Source organism: Phocoena phocoena, chromosome 1 (assembly GCF_963924675.1).
Source record: "Phocoena phocoena chromosome 1, mPhoPho1.1, whole genome shotgun sequence".
Taxonomy (NCBI): Eukaryota; Metazoa; Chordata; class Mammalia; order Artiodactyla; family Phocoenidae; genus Phocoena; species Phocoena phocoena.
In genome coordinates this window covers 138,275,955-138,298,256 of record NC_089219.1, presented here as the reverse complement: position 1 = coordinate 138,298,256, position 22,302 = coordinate 138,275,955, and the positions used below count along the sequence as shown (strand labels likewise).

General features: G+C 42.4%; 1 protein-coding gene across 1 annotated transcript; it reads left to right on the top strand.

Moving 5' to 3' along the window:
* The first annotated feature begins 7,104 nt into the window (after nt 1-7,104).
* On the top strand, nt 7,105-17,867 carry RGSL1 (regulator of G protein signaling like 1). Its single transcript, XM_065870995.1, is given in 9 exon segments — nt 7,105-7,117; nt 9,961-10,042; nt 13,849-13,940; nt 14,927-15,088; nt 16,125-16,220; nt 16,223-16,792; nt 16,795-17,057; nt 17,060-17,116; nt 17,862-17,867. Coding segments are annotated over 9 exon segments (1,341 nt in total).
* The last annotated feature ends 4,435 nt before the right edge of the window (nt 17,868-22,302 follow it).

Sequence of the window (22,302 nt, the reverse complement as noted above, 5' to 3'; positions counted from 1 at the left end):
GTGTTTTCCGAGCATCTAGTAAGCATAATGAAGGTCTGTTTGTTTCCTATTAAACTTAGATGTGTGGACATGAATAAGCATAAAATTCAACTGATATAGAGTATATATGTATAGATCTACATACACAGATACATAGATGGATATATAGATAGATAGATAGATACAGATAGCTGTATATACATAAATATATAGATATATATGTTTGTGTGTCTCAAAAACACAGTAGTGTCAAAACGCTTGAGCTAAAATGGCTGTTTTTTAGCAACTCTATAAAAATCAGCAAAATGCTCATTTAGCTCATCACATAGGCATACAATAAATAGTTGGTGAATGAGTAAATAAAGCATCTAGTACAGGTGTAACATGGATGAAATGTCAATTTAATTCTGATCTGGGTTTTGAGGGATACGCAGGAGTTTGTTAGAGGAGTTCAGGGGAGGCACTCTGAGATCATACGTTCCTGTACTCATAAGCCCAGCAGTGCAGCTCAAGTGATGGGATTTCATGGCCCGATGGTACCAGAGAAAACTCTTGAGTTCCTGCCCCCTAGGAAGGATGGCTAAGGAAGAGCCACACAAATTGTTTTATGGAAAGTTCGTTAATTTGCATTTCAGGTGAAAGGTAGAAGATTATTAATGGGCTCTTCCAATGGAGCGCGGTGCCAACCACAAAATGCTGGCAATTGCTGTGTTGTAATCAATATTCAACATATTATGGTACACATTTGTAAACTAATTGTTAAGCTTTTAAACTTGGCATGTAGAATTACTTTTAAATATAATTTTATTTTAAATTGCTTTCACTTTTTCCTCATTTTTTAATAAAATCATACATTTGATAAATCAAATTTTCCTAAACAGATACCATTTCCATATTTTGTTAACTAAAATTCCTTAGGCTTTTCATATTATGGGCTGAAAATATGATTTTAAAAAATACTTTACAGGGCTTCCCTGGTGGCGCAGTGGTTGAGAGTCCGCCTGCCGATGCAGGGGACACAGGTTCGCGCCCCGGTCCGGGAGGATCCCACATGCCGCGGAGCAGCTGGGCCCGTGAGCCATGGCCGCTGAGCCTGCGCGTCCGGAGCCTGTGCTCCGTAACGGGAGAGGCCACAGCAGTGAGAGGCCAGCGTACCGCAAAAAAAAAAAAAAAAAAAAAAAAAAAAAAAAAAAATACTTTACATACCTAACAAGGCAGATTTACAAACCTAACAAAAAAGTTTCTTCTAAGAACTTAAAAAGGCTCTTGTAAATTTAATGTCAGATTTTAAAATGCAAAACAAAATTTAAGCATTTTATTGTACAAAAAACAGCATACACAAAATAGCACACATTTTTTTTTAAAGTACAATATATTTGCATGTGTGTCTTGATGTTTCATGTGTTCCAAGATGAGTTTGTAACCTACCATGCTTCTTCAATCATCAATTGCCTCATTCATTAATCAGGGTAACACACACACATGCACACATCTTTCCTTAGATTATCACTTCCTTTGGAAAAGAGAGATCATAACCTGGGGAAAGGAAATTCTTTTAGTTCTCTTCCTAGAAGAGTGGTCTATACAGCACTGATATATACCCACATTCCTTAAGACATATGCTTTTATTTTTATTAACATCGTTATTGGAGTATAATTGCTTTACAGTGGTGTGTTAGATTCTGCTTTATAACAAAGTGAATGAGTTATACATATACATATATCCCCATATCTCCTCCCTCTTGCATGCCCCTCCCACCCTTCCCATCCCACCCTCCCTATCCTACCCCTCTAGGTGGTCACAAATCACTGAGCTGATCTCCCTGTGCTATGTGGCTGCTTCCCACTAAGTAGCTATTTTACATTTGGTAGTGTGTTTATGCCCATGCCATTCTCTTACTACGTCCCAGCTTACCCTTCCCACTTCTCGTGTCCTCAAGTCCATTCTCTACATCTGCATCTTTATTCCTGTCCTGTCCCTAGGTTCTTCAGAACCATTTTTTTTCTAGATTCCATATATATGTGTTAACATATGGTATTTGTTCTTCTCTTTCTGACTTACTTCACTCTGTATGACAGACTCTAGGTCCAACCACCTCACTACAAAAAACTCAATTTAGTTTCTTTTTATGGCTAATAGTCCATTGTCTATATGTGCCACATCTTCTTTATCCATTCATCTGTCAATGGGCACTTAGGTTGCTTCCATGCCCTGGCTGTTGTAAATAGAGCTGCAATGAACATTGTCGTTCCTGAATCTTTTTGAATTACGGTTTTCTCAGGGTATATGCCCCGTAGTGGGATTGCTGGGTCATATGGTAGTTCTATTTTTAGTTTCTTAAGGAACCTCCATACTGTTCTCCATAGTGGCTGTATCAATTTACATTCCCACCAACAGTGCAAGAGGGTTTCCTCTTCTCCACAGCCTCTCCAGCATTTATTGTTTGTAGATTTTTTGTTGATGGCCATTCTGACAGGTAGTTTTGATTTGCATTTCTCTAATGATTAGTGATGTTGAGCATTCTTTCATGTGTTTGTTGGCAGTCTGTATATCTTCTTTGGAGAAATGTCTGTTTAGGTCTTCAGCCCATTTTTGGATTGGGTTGTTTTTCTGATATTGAGCTGCATGAGCAGCTTGTAAATTTTGGAAATTAATCCTTTGTCAGTTGCTTCATTTGCAAATATTTTCTCCCATTCTGAGGGTTGTCTTTTTATCTTGTTTATGGTTTCCTTTGCTGTGCAAAAACTTTTAAGTTTCATTAGGTCTCATTTGTTTATTTTTATTTCCACCTAAACTTACAGCTAAAGCAATTAGAGAAAGAAGAACAGAAAAACCCCACAGTTAGCAGAAGGAAAGAAATCATAAAAATCTGATCCGAAATAAATGAAAAAGAAATGAAGGAAACAATACCAAAGATCAATGAAACTAAAAGCTGGTACTTTGCAAAGATAAACAAAATTGATAAACCATTAGCCAGACTCATCTAGAAAAAAAGGGAGAACACTCAAATCAATAGAATTAGAAATGAAAAAGAAGTAACAACTGACACTGCAGAAATACAAAGGATCGTGAGAGATTATTACAAGCAAGTATATGCCAATAAAATGGACAACCTGAAAGAAATGGACTAATTCTTAGAAATGCACAACCTTCCAAGACTGAACCAGGAAGAAATAGATAATACAAACAGACCAATCACCAGCACTGAAATTGAGACTGTGGTTAAAAATCTTCCAACAAACAAAAGCCCTGGACTAAATGGCTTCATAGGTGAAGTCTATCAAACATTTAGAGCAGAGCTAACACCTATCCTTCTCAGACTCTTCCAAAATATAGCAGAGGGAGGAACACTCCCAAACTCATTCTACGAGGCCACCATCACTCTGATACCAAAACCAGACAAAGATGTCACAAAGAAAGAAATCTACAGGCTAATATCACTGATGAACATAGATGCAAAAATCCTCAACAAAATACTAGCCAACAGAATCCAACAGCACATTAAAAGGATCATACACCACGATCAAGTGGGGTTTATTCCAGGAAGGCAAGGATTCTTCAATATACTCAAATCAATCAATGTGATACACCATATTAACAAATTAAAGGAGAAAAACCATATGATCATCTCAATAGATGCAGAAAAAGCTTTCGACAAAGTTCAACACCCATTAATGATAAGACACTATGCTTTTAGACTTGTCTTCAATGAAGTTATGTGAAGCCACCCTCTACTCCTAATCACTGCCCTGCTATCTTCCCTGCAGCTCAAAGAGGCTGACTACTGGAGCTATTAGCAACCAAATGGAGTGTTGTCACCCCAATAATAGCAAGGACTAAAAGCCAACAATGCTGGCTAGAGGCTTGAATTACATGATAGTTACATCCCTGATCCTTTCAAGACCTTCTAGTTCCCAAAGTGAAAGGGTACCAGATGTCTCCCTTACTTGTGTGATGATAAGAATCACCTGGGGTGCTTGCTAAACACATTCATTGGGCTTCCCTGGCGGCGCAGTGGTTAAGAATCCGCCTGCCAGTGCAGGAGACACGGGTTCAAGCCCTGGTCCGGGAAGATCCCACAGGCTGCGGAGCAACTAACCCCGTGCACCACAACTATAGAGCCTGCAAGCCACAACTACCGAGCCCGCATGCCTAGAGCCCATGCTCTGCAACAAGAGAAGCCACAGCAATGAGAAGGCTGCGCACCGCAAGAAGCAGAAGCCCCCACTTGCCACAAAAAGAGAAAGCCCGCGCACAGCAACAAAGACGCAACATGGCCAAAAATAAATAAATAAACAAATAATAAAACAAAACAAAAAACACATACATTACCATGTCCATGCTCTGACAACTCTAGCTTAGAAGAGCCTGGGTGAGGCTCAAGTGTTTTGTATATTTTACAAGTGCCCCAGATGATTATTATTATCAGGCAAATATAAAATATATTGTTTTTTAAAAAATTATACCTAAGTTCATGTCTCAGCTCTACCACTTACCAGTTGTGTGTTGGAGCGGATCTAGTGTGCAATGATTTCCCAAAGCTCTGGGCATCTCCTTTACTCCAGTGAACCCTTACCCTGGAAATGGCGGCAGATCTCTGGCAAAAGTTAAGAAGAGACTCCCAGGAAATACTTGCAAAAATATTACAAGGTTCTTCCTAAGGGGCAAAATGCTTTCTTTTCATTTAAGAGCTTCTAGTTCTGACTCAGGACTGAAAATTGGATGAGGGGTCTGGAATTCTACCTGACGGCTCATTTTTGGTTCGTATTCATATTAATTCATTCACTCAAATATTTACTGAGCACTTCCACGTGACAGAAACTGCTCTAGATGTTGGGGATGCATCACTTGAAAAAAGGGTAAAAAATTCCTGCCACCATGTAGTTTATGTTCTCAAGTAGAATCTCACTGAGGCTGCCACACAGTTTTTCCAAGGGACCCTATGATCATTTGCCACCACAAAGAATCTGTGTGTTGGATCATTCTGATATCCATACACCATAGCTGCTATTATGATATCCACATATACTTTGGTGGTTAGCACCACCTCCCATTGCAATCAAAGGTAATTTTCAACTACAGCATCTTCTTTCAGCCTTTGTGGACACCTCCACTGTGCCACTACTGCTGGCACCATCACCAATGAGCCTTTGCTGTAATAAGCGCCACCATGCATAATCTCTCATTGCCCCTAAGCTTTTTCCTTTTGCTTTTTAAAATTATTATAATTATTATTGTTTATTGGAGTATAACTGCTTTGAGTCACCCCTTCAAGATGAAGAGCCCTGGATGGAGGATCTGACTGCTGAGTCTAGGACAGGTGCCTGTGTCCTTGCGGCCAGGACAGGAGAGGGACTGTCCGGCCCCTCTGGCAGGAGACAGTCCCTCCAAGACTCACACAATTTTTCAGCCCAAATAAGAAGGATGGTCAGAGACTGAGTGACCAAAACAAAGCTACACAAAACCCTAATAAATGCACTTGCCCCTGGCCCACTCAGTGTTCAGGAGCCTCTTTGGGCTAATTTACAGGGATCCTAGGACAGTGTAAGGAGGGATCTAAATGTGGCAAATCAGACCCAAACCCGGGACTACCCAAAATCATTTGCCTCTCCTTCAAGTGAACAAGAACTTACTCTGCAAACCCATTTGAAGGCAATAAAAAATGAGTATCAAAAGTTAATTTCCACATTAAAATCTTCTGAACACTTGTCTTATAACCAGCTGTTCTCTGTGAGCAAACTCATGCTGAGCTCCACATTTCCAACTTGCTACCAATGTTTTAGACCTTGCTAGAAATTACTTCCGCCTCCTTTCTCTTCAGTTATTATTGTCCTTCATCTCTAAAGCTCTTTCTATGTGGATCAAAAGTGTTCTGCTCTTTTCTTTGAGCTACTCATGATCCCAGAAGTAGGCCTGGCCCAGTTTACAATAGAAAATCATTATACCATCCTGAGAAAAATTAAAATGAAAGAATTATAACTTCTTTCCCATATTGCCTCTTGCTTGCCTCTATTTTTCTGGAGTGACTGGTCTAGATGAATGAGGGATTGATCAGGGTTAGAACATTTCTGGTCAAAATTGGTCACGGAAAATCTGCAGTTCTTTTGTATGCTATGATTTGATGAAAATATTAAATGACTTTGTCTTAGTCTTATGGTAAAATTCTTAGATATGTGGGGTACCTTTTTCTAAGTAGCTCCTTTCCATATAGATATTGTTTATGTCTTCCTTTATAACATCTGTGGGAAAGAAAGTCTAATTAAACATATAAGGATACGCACAAGAAGTGGCAGGAGAAATTATACAGAAAAACACATCATTGTGAGCAAGTCCAAGAGACTTATTTCTAAGCCCATTAAAACATGTTTTTCATGTGAAAGGGAGGTTTGATTTACTGGCACATTTGAAATAAGATGGGCTCTTGAATCACATAGGCAGAGTCCAATCTCAGTGTTGCACTTACTATCTTTCGTTGAAAAGGAGGTGATGATAATCCCTATTTTGCATGGCTGAGAATGGAATGAGAATCAAGTATAAACACCTCATCTAATTCTTCCTCATGGAAGGCATTCAGCTAATGTTTATTCAATCTTTTTTCAAAGCCAGTGGATAGTAACCCACAGCCAACCAGAGGAAACTATTTGGGAAGGAAGAGAAGGGGTGGAAAACAGCATGGATATTAGGTTGAATTTTCCAGCTTCTCTGAGAGACAAGTCATTAAACATTCACTGTGTACCTGTTAAATTTCTAGCAGGATATTGGATCCAAAAGACACGTGAGAAATGAATGAACAGATTCCTACTCCCTCGAAGCATAAAATCAAGTTAAAAAGACAGAACTTAAACTCAGGATCTAGAATTAGACAACAATTTTAAAGAAACTGTCGAACCACACCAAACAGTATGGACTAAAGCCCTAAGTATGGGAAGAGTCTGTACGGTTAAGGGAATCCAGAAGATTAGGTAACGTAAAGACTTATTTTCAGACTGAGGTCTCTACCAGAGGTATAGAATCTGGAACCCCTAGGAGAAAGTGTCATTGTGCATTCATAAGGAGCAGGGTTCTGTTGACTGGGGGCTAATTCTGCTCCTAATCAATCACAGTGGCAGGAAGAGCAAGGCCACATGAGCAATGCTGGTGAGTCTCTGAGAGGGATGTCTCCGTGGCTTTGAGCCCCCCAAATAAGGCAAACCACTCACCTTCGTGGTTGTTGACAGGAATGAGTCAGTCATTCAGGGCCACCACATGTAGATTTTATGTTATTCATAACAGTTGTTTTTCTTCTCTTTTCTCCCTTTAACCCACCTTATGCCACCACATCTTTTAGGATCAGATAGAGTCCCATTCATAAGACAACTAAGGCAACTAGGCGGGATAAGTAAGAGGGAAGAATTAAAATGCATATTGGCCCATTTTGTGTCATACCGCCTCCAGGGAGAAGGCTAGCATGAGGTTTGGGGTTATCCAACAATTTCTTTGTTACCACATCAGTATCACTATTGTGTGGAACGAATGTTGAAAGCCTGCTCAGATTATTATGAAGTTTGAAGGCAAAACAGGTGAGAATGGAAAAACAAGAATGGAGAAATAGGACAGGGAAGTGGAGGATATGGAGAGCCTTGTTCCTATATCCTGTGAAGACTGTATTGTTAATGCCAAGCACTGCTCTCAGTCAAGCCCCTTGTCACCAACAGTATGTGTGACTATAGAAAACAATCGATTGAGAAATTTATCCAAAGCCTTGCTTTCCTGCACTCAGATCGTCTCAACAATCTTATTCAGCAAATCCATGCCAGGATTTATGAATAATAACAAATGAACAAAAGTCCAAACGATTGAAGATCTTTTCTTGAAAGAATAATTCATTCAACATTTACAGAACTTAGACACTGTGCAAACACTCTTAGTGTCTAGAGGAAGAAAGATGAAAAGACAGAAATCCCACCTCTCATGGAGCTCAGTCTGTTGAGGCAGACAGTTGAGGAATACTCCTCCACTGCATAGGGGAGTATTGAGAGAGAGAGAGAGAGAGAGAAACAGAGCAACAGGAATCAAAGATGATTTTCAAGTTTCTGGTTTAGACAATTGGATGGTGGTTCCAGTAACTGAGACTGGGAAAACAGGAAAAGGAGAAGGTTGGGAAGGAAAATTATCAGATCAGCTTTGAAAACGTTGAGATGAAAGTGCTTGACAGGTGTCCATGTGGAGATGTCCCATAGCTCATTGGATATTTAAAACTAGAGCCAAAGAAAGAAGTCTGGACTGAGAACATAGATTTTGAAATTATCCATGTGGAATAGATAAATTAAATCAGGGAATTATCATAAAAAGATGAGCAGAGGGCTGAGGAGGAGGAAGATAGAAAAAAACACATAAATATTTACAACACTAGGTAGCAAAAGAAAAAGACATCTATGGATCAGGGGGCAAGAACGGGCATCAGTTCTGTTACAATCGTGTTTGATTGTCTGGGTTTCTATTTCTATTTCTATTATTAGAAGACAATAACCACCAAAGTGTCATTAGGAAAAGTAATGAAGGGGATTATTTAGTTTTCTTATGTTATTACAACTTCACCCAGGTGGAGTGCCATGTACTTTTCTCACCAGACATTTAGCTAGCTGAGAGATAGGACTAGTGTATAATATTTAAGTTTCTCATTATATGAGTGGGTTTTTTTTTATAATTTTATTTATTTATTTTTGGCTGCGTTCAGTCTTCGTTGCTGTGCACGGGCTTTCTCTAGTTGCGGTGAGCAGGGGCTACTCTTTGTTGCAGTGCATGGGCTTCTCAATACAGTGGCCTGTCTTGTTGTGGAGCATGGGCTCTAGGCAGGTGGCCGTCAGTAGTTGCGGCACACGGGCTCAGTAGTTGTGGCTCGCGGGCTCTAGAGCACAGGCTCAGTGGTTGTGACTCACGGGCTTAGTTGCTCTGTGGCATGTGGGATCTTCCTGGATCAGGGTTCAACCAGCGTCCCCTGCATTGGCAGGTGGATTCTTAACCACTGGGCCACCAGGGAAGCCCCGTAAGTCTTTCATTATACACTTTAGGTATGATGGAAAAATGCTGGGCCATTGATAGAACAATTAACTTACTATTTACCAGTTGACATTATACACTAAAATTAGGGGCAGTGAATTAGAATGAACCTAGAGAGGCCACCTTGTCCACCTGTGGTATCTATGCTTGGTTTTGAGGCAGTCAACATTTATTTCCTTAGATTAACTTGGGAAGCACAATGATCAAGCTTGAGAGAAATAATAAATATGTTGCATTACCGATATATTCAAAAAAGCCTCTTTTGGGGGCTTTAATTTTGGGCCCAAACTGACAAGTTGAAATTTGACTTGATTTCTGAAAAGTGACTGCACAAATTAAAGATGGTGAAAGCTAACCCCATTTCTGGCCATGCTAATATAACATAGAACATGGGTAATTGTTGTCTTATGCTCCTCCCTGAGAAGGATGTGGAATGCTTGAGTTGTGGGTGCCCCTCTAGCCAAGGAGAAGAGAACCAGATGGAAAGGAGGTCATGTGATGAATAATTGAAGAAATGCTTAGTGACTAGCCAGAGGGGGCGAAGGTAGGCAGAAGGTTGTAATGACTTTGTAAATATGGGATCTCTGTCCATTAAAAGAGGACTTAGATGAATTCAATCAAGCTTCAGAGGGCAGAGTTTCAACAAACGGAAAGAAGGTAAAAGAAGGCAGTTCACGGTAGGAAAGATCTTATGAAACTATTTTCTCTCTTCATAAATGGAACGGGCAGTCCTGTGAGGCGGGGAGCTCCCCACAGCTGGGAGTGTTTAAGCAATGCGATGTTGCAGACGAGGGTCCTGGAGAGGGGAGATATTGAGTTAGATGACCCTAAAAGCCATCGTCATGCTGAGATTTACCCTTGTGAAATGATCCATTCAATTGCTTCATTTTCCCATCCTCAAAGCAATCCTGCTTATGAGAGATTTTTTTCTCCCCATATAGAGATGATTGGTTCCACATATCTTATAATTCTTCTAGAGGATGAAACTTTTGCTGATTTTTCAACACATCTCTTTCTCTCCTAGTAGGCATTCTCAGACTTAAATCCAAATGTTTCATCTACAGCTGAATAGTGACTCTTACTGAGCTGAGTGCCTTTTTTTTTTAATTTTATATTATTTATTTTTTATACAGCAGGTTCTTATTAGTTATCCATTTTATACATAATAGTCTATATATGTCAGTACGAATCTCCCAATTCATCCCACCACCACCACCACCCCCAGCCACTTTACCCCCTTGGTGTCTATACGTTTGTTCTCTACATCTGTGTCTCTATTTCTGCCCTGCAAACAGGTTCATCTGTACCATTTTTCTAGGTTCCATATATATGCGTTAATATATGATATTTGTTTTTCTGTTTCTGGCTTACTTCACTCTGTATGACAGTCTCTAGATTCATCCACGTCTCTACAAATGACCCAAAATTTCATTCCTTTTTATGGCTGAGTAATATTCCATTGTATATATGTGCCACATCTTCTTTATCCATTCATCTGTCAATGGACACTTAGGTTGCTTCCATGCCCTGGGTATTGTACATAGAGCTACAATGAATATTGTGGTACCTGAATCTTTTTGAAATATGGTTTTCTCAGGGTATATGCCCAGTAGTGGGATTGCTGGGTCATCTGGTAGTTCTATTTTTAGTTTCTTAAGGAACCTCCATACTGTTCCTCATAATGGCTGTATCAATTTACATTCCCACCAACAGTGCAAGAGGGTTCCCTTTTCTCCACACCCTCTCCAGCATTCTTTTAAAAATAAACTTCTTACCAAATCAAAACTATTTCAATTTGAGCAAATAAATATGAAGTAGAAAATCCTCTAAAATCTCCAGGAGTTCCAATTATTGATATAATGAAATCCTAAATCCCCAGCCTCCTCGATCACCTTTGCCTGTACACAGTTATCTTTCATCACACCCTTTGCTGGTACCCAGTGCTGCAGTGATGGCCGCTCTACCCCTGCAAAGCACACCTGGCATTCTCCCACCTCTACGCTTCTCCTTGGCTGTGTTCTTAGTTTCCATAGTTTCACTCACCAAACTCTTAACCATTTTTCAGATCTCTAGTTAAATCCTGCTCTGCTTAAGGAGTTCCTAGGTCCTCCCAATAGGAACTTATTTCTCCCTGCCTCTGTGCCCCTTGGCACCTTGCACCTTTCTTGTGTTATATGTGTGTATCTGCCCCACTGGACTGTGAAGTTGTGAATTCCTCCAGGAGAAGGACCATGGACTATTCATTCTGCTCTACTCCCTTCACCCGGTGTTTGGCAGATAGCAATTGCTGAGTTGTTAACTGAAACCCAATTTATATATATTCTCAATCTATGCAACTAAAACAAACCTCAAATACCAAAATATTCTTCAAACCAAACCTACACTAATCCTGCTTCTTTTTTGGCTTAAATATTTGGTTACATCTGAATGCTGGTGCCTTATAAATAGTTGCTCATCTCAGTGCACCTTTTTCCATGGATGCTGCCTGTTAAAAGGTGAAATTTCACAAAACTAGGAAAAAAACACTATTATTCCACAAACAGCTATTGGGTGGCCACTTTGTGCTAGACACTGAGCTTAGTCCTGGCAACACAGATATTAATGATACCATCTGTGTCTTCAAGGAATTCCAGTCTAATGTGAGTGCGCAAAGGGTTGTGAGTGACATGATTGAAGTCTCTAGGAGGTAGTGGGGTACATTGGAGGAAGAGGCCACTCCTACCTGGAGGAGTCAGAAAGGTGCCAGTGAAGAGGTCACACAAGCCAAGCCTGGAAAGAAGACTAGTTATTGACAATTGTCTGGGGACGAAGATGGGGAGGGAAGGGTGGATAAAGAAGCAAGAGGAAAAGACTGGGGGGTTGAGTATCAAGAGAAGCAGGGGCCTTAGGGACAGGACAGAGTAAGTAAAGGCACCATGGAATACAGTCCTATGGCACCTTGGGGGAAACTCTAAGGCTGAAGAAAAAGTTGTGAGAGGCAGACATAGCAAGAGATGAGGCGCAGAGCCAGGCCTGCGAGAGTAGGTAGGCCGAGCTTAGGAGTTTGGACATCATTCTGAGGTTAGGAGAAAATCATCATAGGTTTAGGTAAACGAGTGACATGATCAGACTTTCATCTAGGAAAATTATTTCTGCAGAAGTCTGGCCATGGATAGAGCTGGCAGGGGACCTCAGTGGAGGCAGGGAAACTAGTCAGGAGATTGTTTCAAGAGTCTAGGTGAGAGGTGATGAGAGTCTAAAGGCAAAATGATGAAGAGGATGGATAAATAGGAGAGATTTTTCACAAAGCGAAATGCAGGACCTATCACTTTGAATGTCAGACAGAAGTGGTAACAAGAAGAGAGGGATCAGGGTAGCAGGCTTGGGTGCCTGGGTGGATGGTGGTGCCAGCAACATGGTAAAAAAGGGAAGGAGGAAAAGGCCTCGAAGAGCAGGTGTTTGGGGGTGATCCTCACTCATACTCTAGCATCTGCCACTGTCTTAATGAAAGGTTTCAGAAGTAACCTTAAGGCATTTTAGCTAATCAGTTTGTCAACTTAATTATGCAGCCCACAATAATGTTATAGAAATGGCGAACGTAATGTGGGAAGTAGAATCCTGAGAACGTCCTGGCCATTTAGGTGGCTGTGGTCTATTTAGGAAGACAGTGGTATTTCATGTTGAGTGTTGCTGTCAATTTACAAATTTCTACCATTTAATTTCCATAATCACCCTGTCAGGTCAACATCACTCCCTCCTTACAGATGAGTCTCAGAAGTTAAATGACTTGCCTAAGATCACTTGGCAAATCTGGGGCAGTCCTAGAGTGACCAGGTCCTGTGGCTCCAGGCCTGGCGTGTTTTCCTCATCAGCCTCCTGCCCTGAATGGCACAAATGTCACATGGTGAAAATGCTCCCACGCACTACTCCCACAAAATCTCACGATTTCACAGTCCCACTGCACATCCCATAAAGGTAACTTCACAAGCCAGGCAGGGCGTGTCTTGTCCAACACTGAGTGCAGAGCAGGGAGGGGTCACGAAGGATTGAGTCTCCTTCATAGACCGATATTTGTGAAGTGCAGGCAACACCATCACCTTCCATCGATACAGCCAAGGACAAGGGAAGAGAAGGAGGGGGCCGCAGACTGACAAAAGCTTGGGGCTGCCGGTCTCGGGGAGATGGTCAGGATGACGTGCTGTGCTGAGAGTCCACTTTAGCCCCTCTGGTTTATCACAAATACTTTGGGGGCACTTTGAGATATTCTGATGCCTACAGTGAGACCGCTAAGCACAGCTACCTGTAAACATAGAAGCCCTTTCACATTAGTCCCAAAACTGCCTAGGTCACAGACCCTTCTCCTTGACAAAAGAGGACAGTAGCCTAGAATTTTCTATCAATTTTGGACACTCTTAATGCCCCCCTAAGTAATTTGTACCTTTAATCCTCACATCCTCTGTTCTCTCTCCTTTCTCCAGTTAAAGAATTTAGGCAAATCCAAAGGTATTTCTCTTTATGAAAAGGCTTTAAGCCTTTGCTCTTTCTAAGTCCTGTGGAAATGAATAATGCAATACACAAAATAAATACCTTTTAATGTCATGAGCTTTGGCCTTTGCACACGGGCAAGATAACTCCCAGGTCGGGGCAGAATGGAGCCAAAAGATAAGTGAATCTTGCGGTTTAATCTTTCTTGGTTGTTTTGCACAAAGCAAGTTGATTCAGTGCAATAAAGTTAAGAATTAATGTCCCTTGAAATAGGAACGCAATGGAACCTCTCTTCGCCCGTGGCTGCAGATGGACTGTGACATTTTCATGAAGAGAAACTCTAGACCCCTTTGGCTCTTTCTTAGCTTTCTTTTGCAGGTCTTTGGTCAGACACCATTTTACACTCTTGAAAATTCATAGTGGAGCTTGTGGCCAGATATACCCCATGACTTGGTGAGTATGATTCTTGAATGGTGTATGGTTTGGGATGGGGGAAGAGGCAGCTGAATTTGATGTGTGGATTCGGAGAGGGAGACGGATAGGAGCTCCTGAGGGTGACTGTGGAAGAAACTATAAAGCAGGTAAGTAGGACAAACAGCATCAAGCCAGGTAGACATTTCTGCTTTTTACATTTTTACCATTTGGGCAAGCAACTGCTGGTGAGTTCTTTCCTCTGTGTTTTAGTCCATGGTTAGCAAAAGGGATTAAACTCTCATGTCGACTGTGGTGGTTGGGTAGTAGATACTTGGAGGACTGTGTTGAGAAGAACTCTGAGGCCACACCTATGCCAGAAAGTGTTGAGATGTCCTGCTTTCTGTTCTATTGGGTCCAGTAGTTGATGAGTCTAGGAAGCTGGCAGCACTGGCTGACATTCCTGTTCATCATAATTAAATTTCATGGAGGAACAAATCCTAGTTTAAAGGTGAAATTCTGGATCACCATGGATCAGGCAGGGAAGAACTAGACCGACTGTCTCACAGTTTGTCACTCAGACTTCTGCCCTGGCAAAGCTGTGAAACAGGGAATGCAGTCTTTGGCACCTTTTGGCTCCAGTGTCCTCTGCAGGCTGCTCTGAGACATGATCTAGGAAATGTTCTTTTACCCCTGATCTTTATTTTTTGGACAAAACCTAAATGTCTAATGATTTATTCTCAGAGTCTCGTGGTTTTCCCTAAACTGACAGTTTTTCTAACAACCAAAAAAAACTCATGAAAGACTCCTGTGTATTAAGTCCCTTTTTTCCATGCCTCCCATCAGCTCCTGCATTAGGACGTTTCTGGAGGTGATGCCTTAAGCCAAAGGAGTGGCTGAAGGTGATGTTGGAGGCACTAGAGCAAGCTGGTGGTTGGGGGTGGGGGGATCAGAGGCCACATGCAGATGCAGCCGCTGAGGGGCAAGATTGGGGTGCAGCTTGGTGCCTATCCTATCCTGTCCGACCCACAGGTGAAGAGCTGGTGGATTTCTGGATTCTTGCTGAGAAGATCCTGAGCATAGATGAGGTGGACATGGAAGTGAGAGACTACTACCTGTCCCTCCTCTTCATGCTGAAGGCCACCCATCTGCAGGAAAGCTCACGGGTGGTGACTCTCTACAACATGAACATCAGTGAGAATTATAAAGCATATCCGAAGTGAAATCCCTGGGAGATATAAGAAAAAAATCAATCCAGTGTCTGATAGTCCCCAGTCTCTTGCCTTGCAGACTGCTACCCTCTCCATCAGGGATATCAGTGGGAACCCCAACCCTAAACAGGGAAGGGCTTGAGAGAGACCAGTTGTCCTGAAGCTGGTATGTGCCTGTTCCTGAGATAGTACTTGTCAGTGAAGGGTGGCTGGCAAGAACGAAGGGGAATTGGGACAGGGTAATTGAATAGCTCCTGCACTTCTAAGCCTGCATGGCGTGTTTTTGTTGTTGGTTTGTTTTATTTTTCAATTGGGATTCTTGAGAACAAACTACAGTCCACAGGCCAAATGCAGTACATGTGGCCTAGGAGCTAAGAGTGTTTTTGTGTTTTTAGAGGCTTAAAGGAGAAGAAGACTGTACAACAGAGATTATATATGGGTTACAAAGCATAAAATACTTACTACTGGCTCTTTACCGAAAAAAGTTTGCCAACCCCTTCCCTAGAACATCAGGTTCATTCAAATGTATTTATTTATTTACTGAGAAGGTGTTCCTAACCCAAATACAAATGTGTTCCAGAAGACTCGCTGTTTGGGCTTTGTCACACTCCTCTTTATTCATGTAGATAACTGAGAATTGATGACATTAAAATCAGGGCTAGTTGGGATTTTTTCAATTTGTCCAGTCCAAACTCTTTCCTTCAGTCAGATCTAACTTTGAGAAACCCCATTCAGAGGTACATGTTTCCTGTTCTTGAACATGTTTTTGTGTACCTCTTGCTTTCCTTTACAATAACTTTCAGTAGTCTGAAAAGTAACTTGAGGAATCCCACAAAACGGTTATTTCTCTGGGGAAGAAGGAAGGTAACCAGAAGAAGGGGTCACTGTGTGTTGAACAAACCCTAAAAACATGTTCACTATATATCTGACCTGTCTACACCCCAGGACACAAAAACATTTGGAAAAATTCAAAAACCTCACCATTCCACATCATTTTCATCCTTTATCTTTCTTTCCAGAGGCCCTTCTGAAACTTTCCGTCTGGCATCCCAACCAGTCAACCACCAGGAGGGAAATCCTGAGTCACAAGCAAAAAGTGGCTCTGTTCAAACTCCAAGCTATTGGCTCCCAAACTTTTACACCCACGCTAAGACGATCATGGCCAAGGAGGAATTGTGCCAGGCTCTGATGCAGGAATACGAGACTTGCCTGTACAGTATCTGCTATACCCACGTAGGAGGGCTCCCTCTGAGTATGAGCATCAAGAAGGGGCACCACCCCCAGAAGCGGTACTCGAGCGGGAAGGCCAAGAGGAAGATGTGGCAGTTGACAGACCATGGCTCTTGGTCTCTGGAAGTGAGTACCAGCCCAGATATCAACACTTTGCTCCCCCAGGAGCTGTTTCCTCAAGGCAAGTTGGTTATACAAATGCCTTCCCCGAAAGAGACCTCTTTAAAGGAGAGAATTATCAGTTTCTGGGAAAAGGATATTCTCTGTGCCAAGAAGTCCAATGTGAAGAACAAAGCCAAGAGCCACCTCCACATGGAGGGCCTCTCTGAGACATCATTCTTTACCCACCTGAGGACTGTCACCCCCATCATCAATTACTCCCCCCACATGACAATTAAGAAGGCCGTGGAGCAAAACCTCTCCTTGGGGTACAGCCACTGGGCCTTGTGTGCTGATGCCTTGCAGGGAGTCCCTTTTGGGACCACCCGAAGAAGCAAAATTTGAAAGTGGAGGTCCAACTCCTGGACCTATGGCAGGACCTGCACGATTTCCTCAGTGTCCTGATGAGTAACAGGAAGACTGGGAAAGCCATCTTTTGGCACATGCTGGGCAACCGGATCTGTGAGCTCTGCCTTAATGAGCAGATTGGTCTACGCCTACCACTAAAATCCCAAACCATCAAAGGCCTGAAGGAGCTGCTGCCATCTGGGGACGTGAACACCTCTGGATTCCCAGAGCCCAGAAGGAGATCGGCAATGCAGGCCATGCCTCACAGAAATGGGTCGGTATCTGGAAGATTAGGTCAAGACTGACCAAAAATCCTATCTGGCCATCTATCCTGGCTAACTTAATGATATAACTACCCACACAACACTTTCCATACTGAAGAGTTGGTTGATCACTTAGGAGCAAGTTATATAAATTCCCAAGAAGAGCCAAAACTCCAAAGTAGGATGGAGGCAGAGGAGTGGTCTTCAATTCCCCCTTATAGGGAGTCACCCAAAACTGTGAACCTCAGACTGTTCTATTGAGGGAAGTTTTAAGAACTCTGTTCTAAACCTCATGTACTGAAATACAGGGTCTCTGTTTCCTAGACTAGCCATCACGGAAATGGCCAAATGGGAGGGTTTATTCTTTATTATTATTTTTTTGCGGTACGTGGGCTTCTCACTGTTGTGGCCCCTCGCGTTGTGGAGCACAGGCTCCTCCCTGACCGGGGCACGAACCCGTGTCCCCTGCATCGGCAGGCGGACTCTCAACCACTGCGCCACCAGGGAAGCCCGGGAGGGTTTATTCTTATCCCCAAACAGTAGATAAAAGCATGGGACTATCCTGGAGACACAGGAAGTAATAGTTTGATGATTGTAAGTCAAGATCTTGGCAGAAAACAAATGGTGGAGCTAAATTGGTAACAGATGAGAGCTTAATAAAAAGGCACTACTTACAAAGGAGGGTAGGGAAACCACAGGGATACCCCGTGCAATACCCCAGGGCCAGTAAGGGTGGGCCACCTTCATCACTCTTAGGCCTGAAGAGTGGAAGAGAGGGAGCAGTTACCAGAACCAGGGGATAAAGAGCTGTGTAGAGTGGAGCACTGGTCAGGAGCTGTGACTGTCAGTAGAGGGACGTCTGGAAGGATCGGGGTGGGGGGGGTGGGGGAATAGGTATTCCAAGCTCACTCTCCACCTTTTGTTTCCCTTTTCCTACCAGCTCCGGATATATCCAATGAGAGGTCAAGGGAGTGTGTTAATGTGTCCATACAGGTTAATTTCCCCAGGCACAAGCAGGGTGAAGAAGGGTAGAGAGTGGATCTGGAGGGCAATGGCTATGAACAAAGAGCTATTTGGTGCATTATAACATATTTACCTGATACGCACACTCATTACCTCCTTTGGGCTTCTTAGCTCCTCCAAGCAGCAGACAGGGTAGTATTATTGACACTACTACACAACTGAGGAAAATGAGGCTTAGAGAGGGTGTGTGGATTATCCCAAAGGCATGCAGCAGACTAGCGGAGGAATCAGGGTTAGAACTCAGGAGTCCTTGGCTCTAAATCCAGCACAATTTCTAATGCACCTTAATTATCCAGGGTTGCACATCTGGGCAGTGTAGGGATGAGATTAGTCCAGTGGGTCCACAGCCAAAGCTGTTTGCACAGTTCTCGAGTAGTAGAAGCTCCAGAGAAGTCCTCCCTCCCCTCCCTTCCCCACCCTTTGTAGAGGCATTTGGGGCTAAAGGCTTAGATAGGCTGTGCTTTCTGGATCAGCAAATCCACACAGTAAAGCTCCCTCTCTAGGCCTTTGGTCTTCAGCAAAGATATTGAAGGTATTTGTGTTATCGATAATGCTGGACTATCACAGTTTCTAAGATTAAAAATCTTGATATCATCTATGACTCTCCTCTTTGTCTCATACTCACATCTAGTCTACCAGTAAATCCAGTTGGTTCAACCTTAAAAATATATCCAGAGTCTGGTATTCTTCCCCTCACCTGTTACAACCACTCTCATCCAAGTCCTGTCCAAACTCGCCTGGATCACTACAGCGGCCTCCTACCTGATGCCTCTGGGTCTGCTTTTGGCCCTCAGCAGGTTCATTCCCAGTGTGGCCACAGTGATTCTGCCAGAACATAAACTGTGTAATTTAACTGAAAGTAAGTAAAGGAAAGTCAGAGAGGACCTTGAAAAGAGATGGCTGTCTCCAGTAAAAGCCCTTGCTAAAACCAAGGTCTACACTATCTGTCCTCTGCCTCTCCTCTCTGGCTTCATCTTCCTCTGCCTCTGTGCTCATCACATTGGCTAAAGCCAGACACACCCCTAGCTCAGTTGTGCTGCTCCTGCTGTATGTAACGTGCAGATTCCTGCACGGCTGAGTCCCCCACGCCCTCAGGTCTTTACTCAAGTCATCTCATGAGGCCTTCCCTGCCCACTTGATATAAAACTTCAACCCTATCTCCATTTCACTTTTCTCCTTAGCACTTATCACGATCTGGATCAATGCATCCATCCTTCCACACATACATACATACACTTTGCCTGCATTCATGTATAATACATGTATAATCCTTACAATGCACATGTATGCATTTGTGTATACAATGTACACCTATCATATACACATATAATACACTTGTACTATATTTCAAATAAATACACTATATATGTTATGTATGTTATATATATTGTGTTATATATATGTATATATAAATACATATATATTTAACTTAATTTGCTTATTTTCCTTCTCCCTATGAGGGCAGAAGTTTTCATCTGATTCGTCACAACTGTCTCCACAGCATCTAGAAAACTACTGGCAGTGCAGTGTTTAGTTCTCAGTAGGGCTGATAGACAGTCAAATGCCAACAAACATTTGTTGAATCAATCAGTCCTAGTTGGAGATGACCCTTCTTTGGGCTTTTCCACAATCTTTTCTGGTCTGAGACACCTGTCTCAGCGAGAACTCTGATTTTCATCCACCTGTTCAACCATCCTCCAATTATACAATCAGCTTTTGTTGAATGCTGATAGCATGCCAGTTAATATGTCTATATCCTGACTTTTGACTCACTGATGTGGAAACAGAGTCCACGTGGAATAGAGGAAATTACTCTAGAATTTGTCGTAATTCTAGAGAATTGGGACAAAATCATATTTTGTTATTATATTTGTGAATTCAATAAGTTTATACTTATGTTGAGAATACTCTAGTGTAAAAGATAAATAAGCAGAGAGAAAAGGGTGTGAACCTGGAAGACGCAGCATCAGCCTTAAAGTCTGCTCTTGCTTCTAACCAAAGAGGGGAAGATTGAGAGATGGTGCTGAAGATGTCTGGGGTATGCAGTTTCATAGACACTGATCGGAGACCAAGTAGGATGACAAGAAATTTAACTAAAATTTCCTTAATTAAATAAAATCTAATGGAAAATAGATTCATAGTTACCAGAGGCTGGGGGAAAGGAAAATGGGGAGTTGTTTCTTAATTAATACAGAGTTTCCATTTGGGGTGATAAAAGGTTTTGGAAATAGATGGTGGTGATTGTTGCATAATGATGCATGTAATTAACGCCACTGAATTGTACACTTAAAAATGGTTAAGGGCTTCCCTGGTGGCGCAGTGGTTGAGAGTCCGCCTGCCGATGCAGGGGACGCGGGTTCGTGCCCCGGTCTGGGAGGATCCCACGTGCCGCGGAGCGGCTGGGCCCGTGAGCCATGGCCGCTGAGCCTGCGCGTCCGGAGCCTGTCCTCCGCAACGGGAGAGGCCACAGCAGTGAGAGGCCCGCGTAACGCATAAAAAAAAAAAAAAAAAAAAAAAAATGGTTAAAATGGCAAATTCATGCTATATATATTTTTTTTTTTTAATTTTTTTTTTTTTTTTTTGTGGTACGCGGGCCTCTCACTGCTGTGGCCTCTCCCGTTGCGGAGCACAGGCTCCGGACGCGCAGGCTCAGTGGCCGTGGCTCATGGGCCCAGCCGCTCCGCGGCATGTGGGATCCTCCCGGACCGGGGCACGAACCGGCGTCCCCTGCATCGACAGGCGGACTCTCAACCACTGCGCCACCAGGGAAGCCCGCTATATATATTTTACAACAATAAAAAGTTTCTTTTTGAAAGAAAGTAAAAGATACAAAGGACACTGAGTTTTAGTGAGGAGAGCAGACAGCAGTGAATTTGAATTCTAGCTTCTCCACTTTCAAATAATTTGATCTTAAGCAGAAGGCTGCCGGGCCCCTTTGATCCTTGTCTCCTCATCAGTATAATGGGGATCATAATGGCTCCCTCAAAGAAAGACACTGTGTATTTAGTGTCTGGCAAGTGGTAGTACACAAATGTTCACCTCTTACGACCCTTAATCAGAACCATAGAACCTTAGAATAGGACGAAGCCCTCGAGGTTCCCTCAGCCTCCCCTCTCATTGTACAGATGATAGAGCAGGGTCTAAGGTCCCACTGCTGTTTCCTGACAAGTTTGGAGCCAGTGTCCAGATTCCCCCAGTCTACGGCAGAGTCAGCAAACTTCAGTCTGGGAGCCAAATCCAGCTTACCTCCTGTATTTGAATAATCAGTGAGCTAAGAGTGGTTTTACATTTTTTAAATGATAGAAAAATATCAAAAGAAGAATTCATCATGCCACATGGGTATTATATGAAATTCAAATTTCAGTGTCCATAAATAAAGTTTTATTGCAACACAGCTATGCCCATTTGTTTACATGTTGTCATGTGCTCTAACTACACAGTTGAATCATTGCAACAGAGACCGTTTGGTCTGTGACCCACGCAGACTAAAATATTTACTATCTAGCTCTTTACACACTGTTCTGAGGAGAGACCAAGAAGGTTTACCAAGTGATGGACAAACACAGTTCTGAAGGAAACACTAATACATTCTAACAAAAAACAATTACAGAAAAATAAAATATAGGGACTTCCCTGGTGGCACAGTGGTTAAGAATCTGCCTGCCAATGCAGGGGACATGGGTTTGATCCCTGGTCAAGGAAGATCCCACATACCGCGGAGCAACTAAGCCTGTGTGCCACAACTACTGAGCCGGAGCTCTAGAGCCCACAGGCAACAACTACTGAGCCTGTGGGCAACAACTACTGAAGCCCGCGTGCCTTAGATCCCATGCTCCACAACAAGAGAGGCCACTGCAATAAGAGAAGAAGAGAAGCCTGTGCACCACAATGAAGAGTAGCCCCCGCTCGCCGCAACTAGGGAAAGACCGCACCCAGCAATGAAGACCCAAAGCAGCAATAAATAAATAAATAAATTTAAAAAAAGAAGAAAAAGAAAAATAGTTCAAATTTTATTTAGGTCTTCTGCCCATTTTTGGATGGGATTGTTCGTTTTTTTGTTATTGAGCTGCATGAGCTGCTTGTAAATTTTGGAGATTAATCCTTTGTCAGTTGCTTCATTTGCAAATATTTTCTCCCATTCTGAGGGTTGTCTTTTGGTCTTGTTTATGGTTTC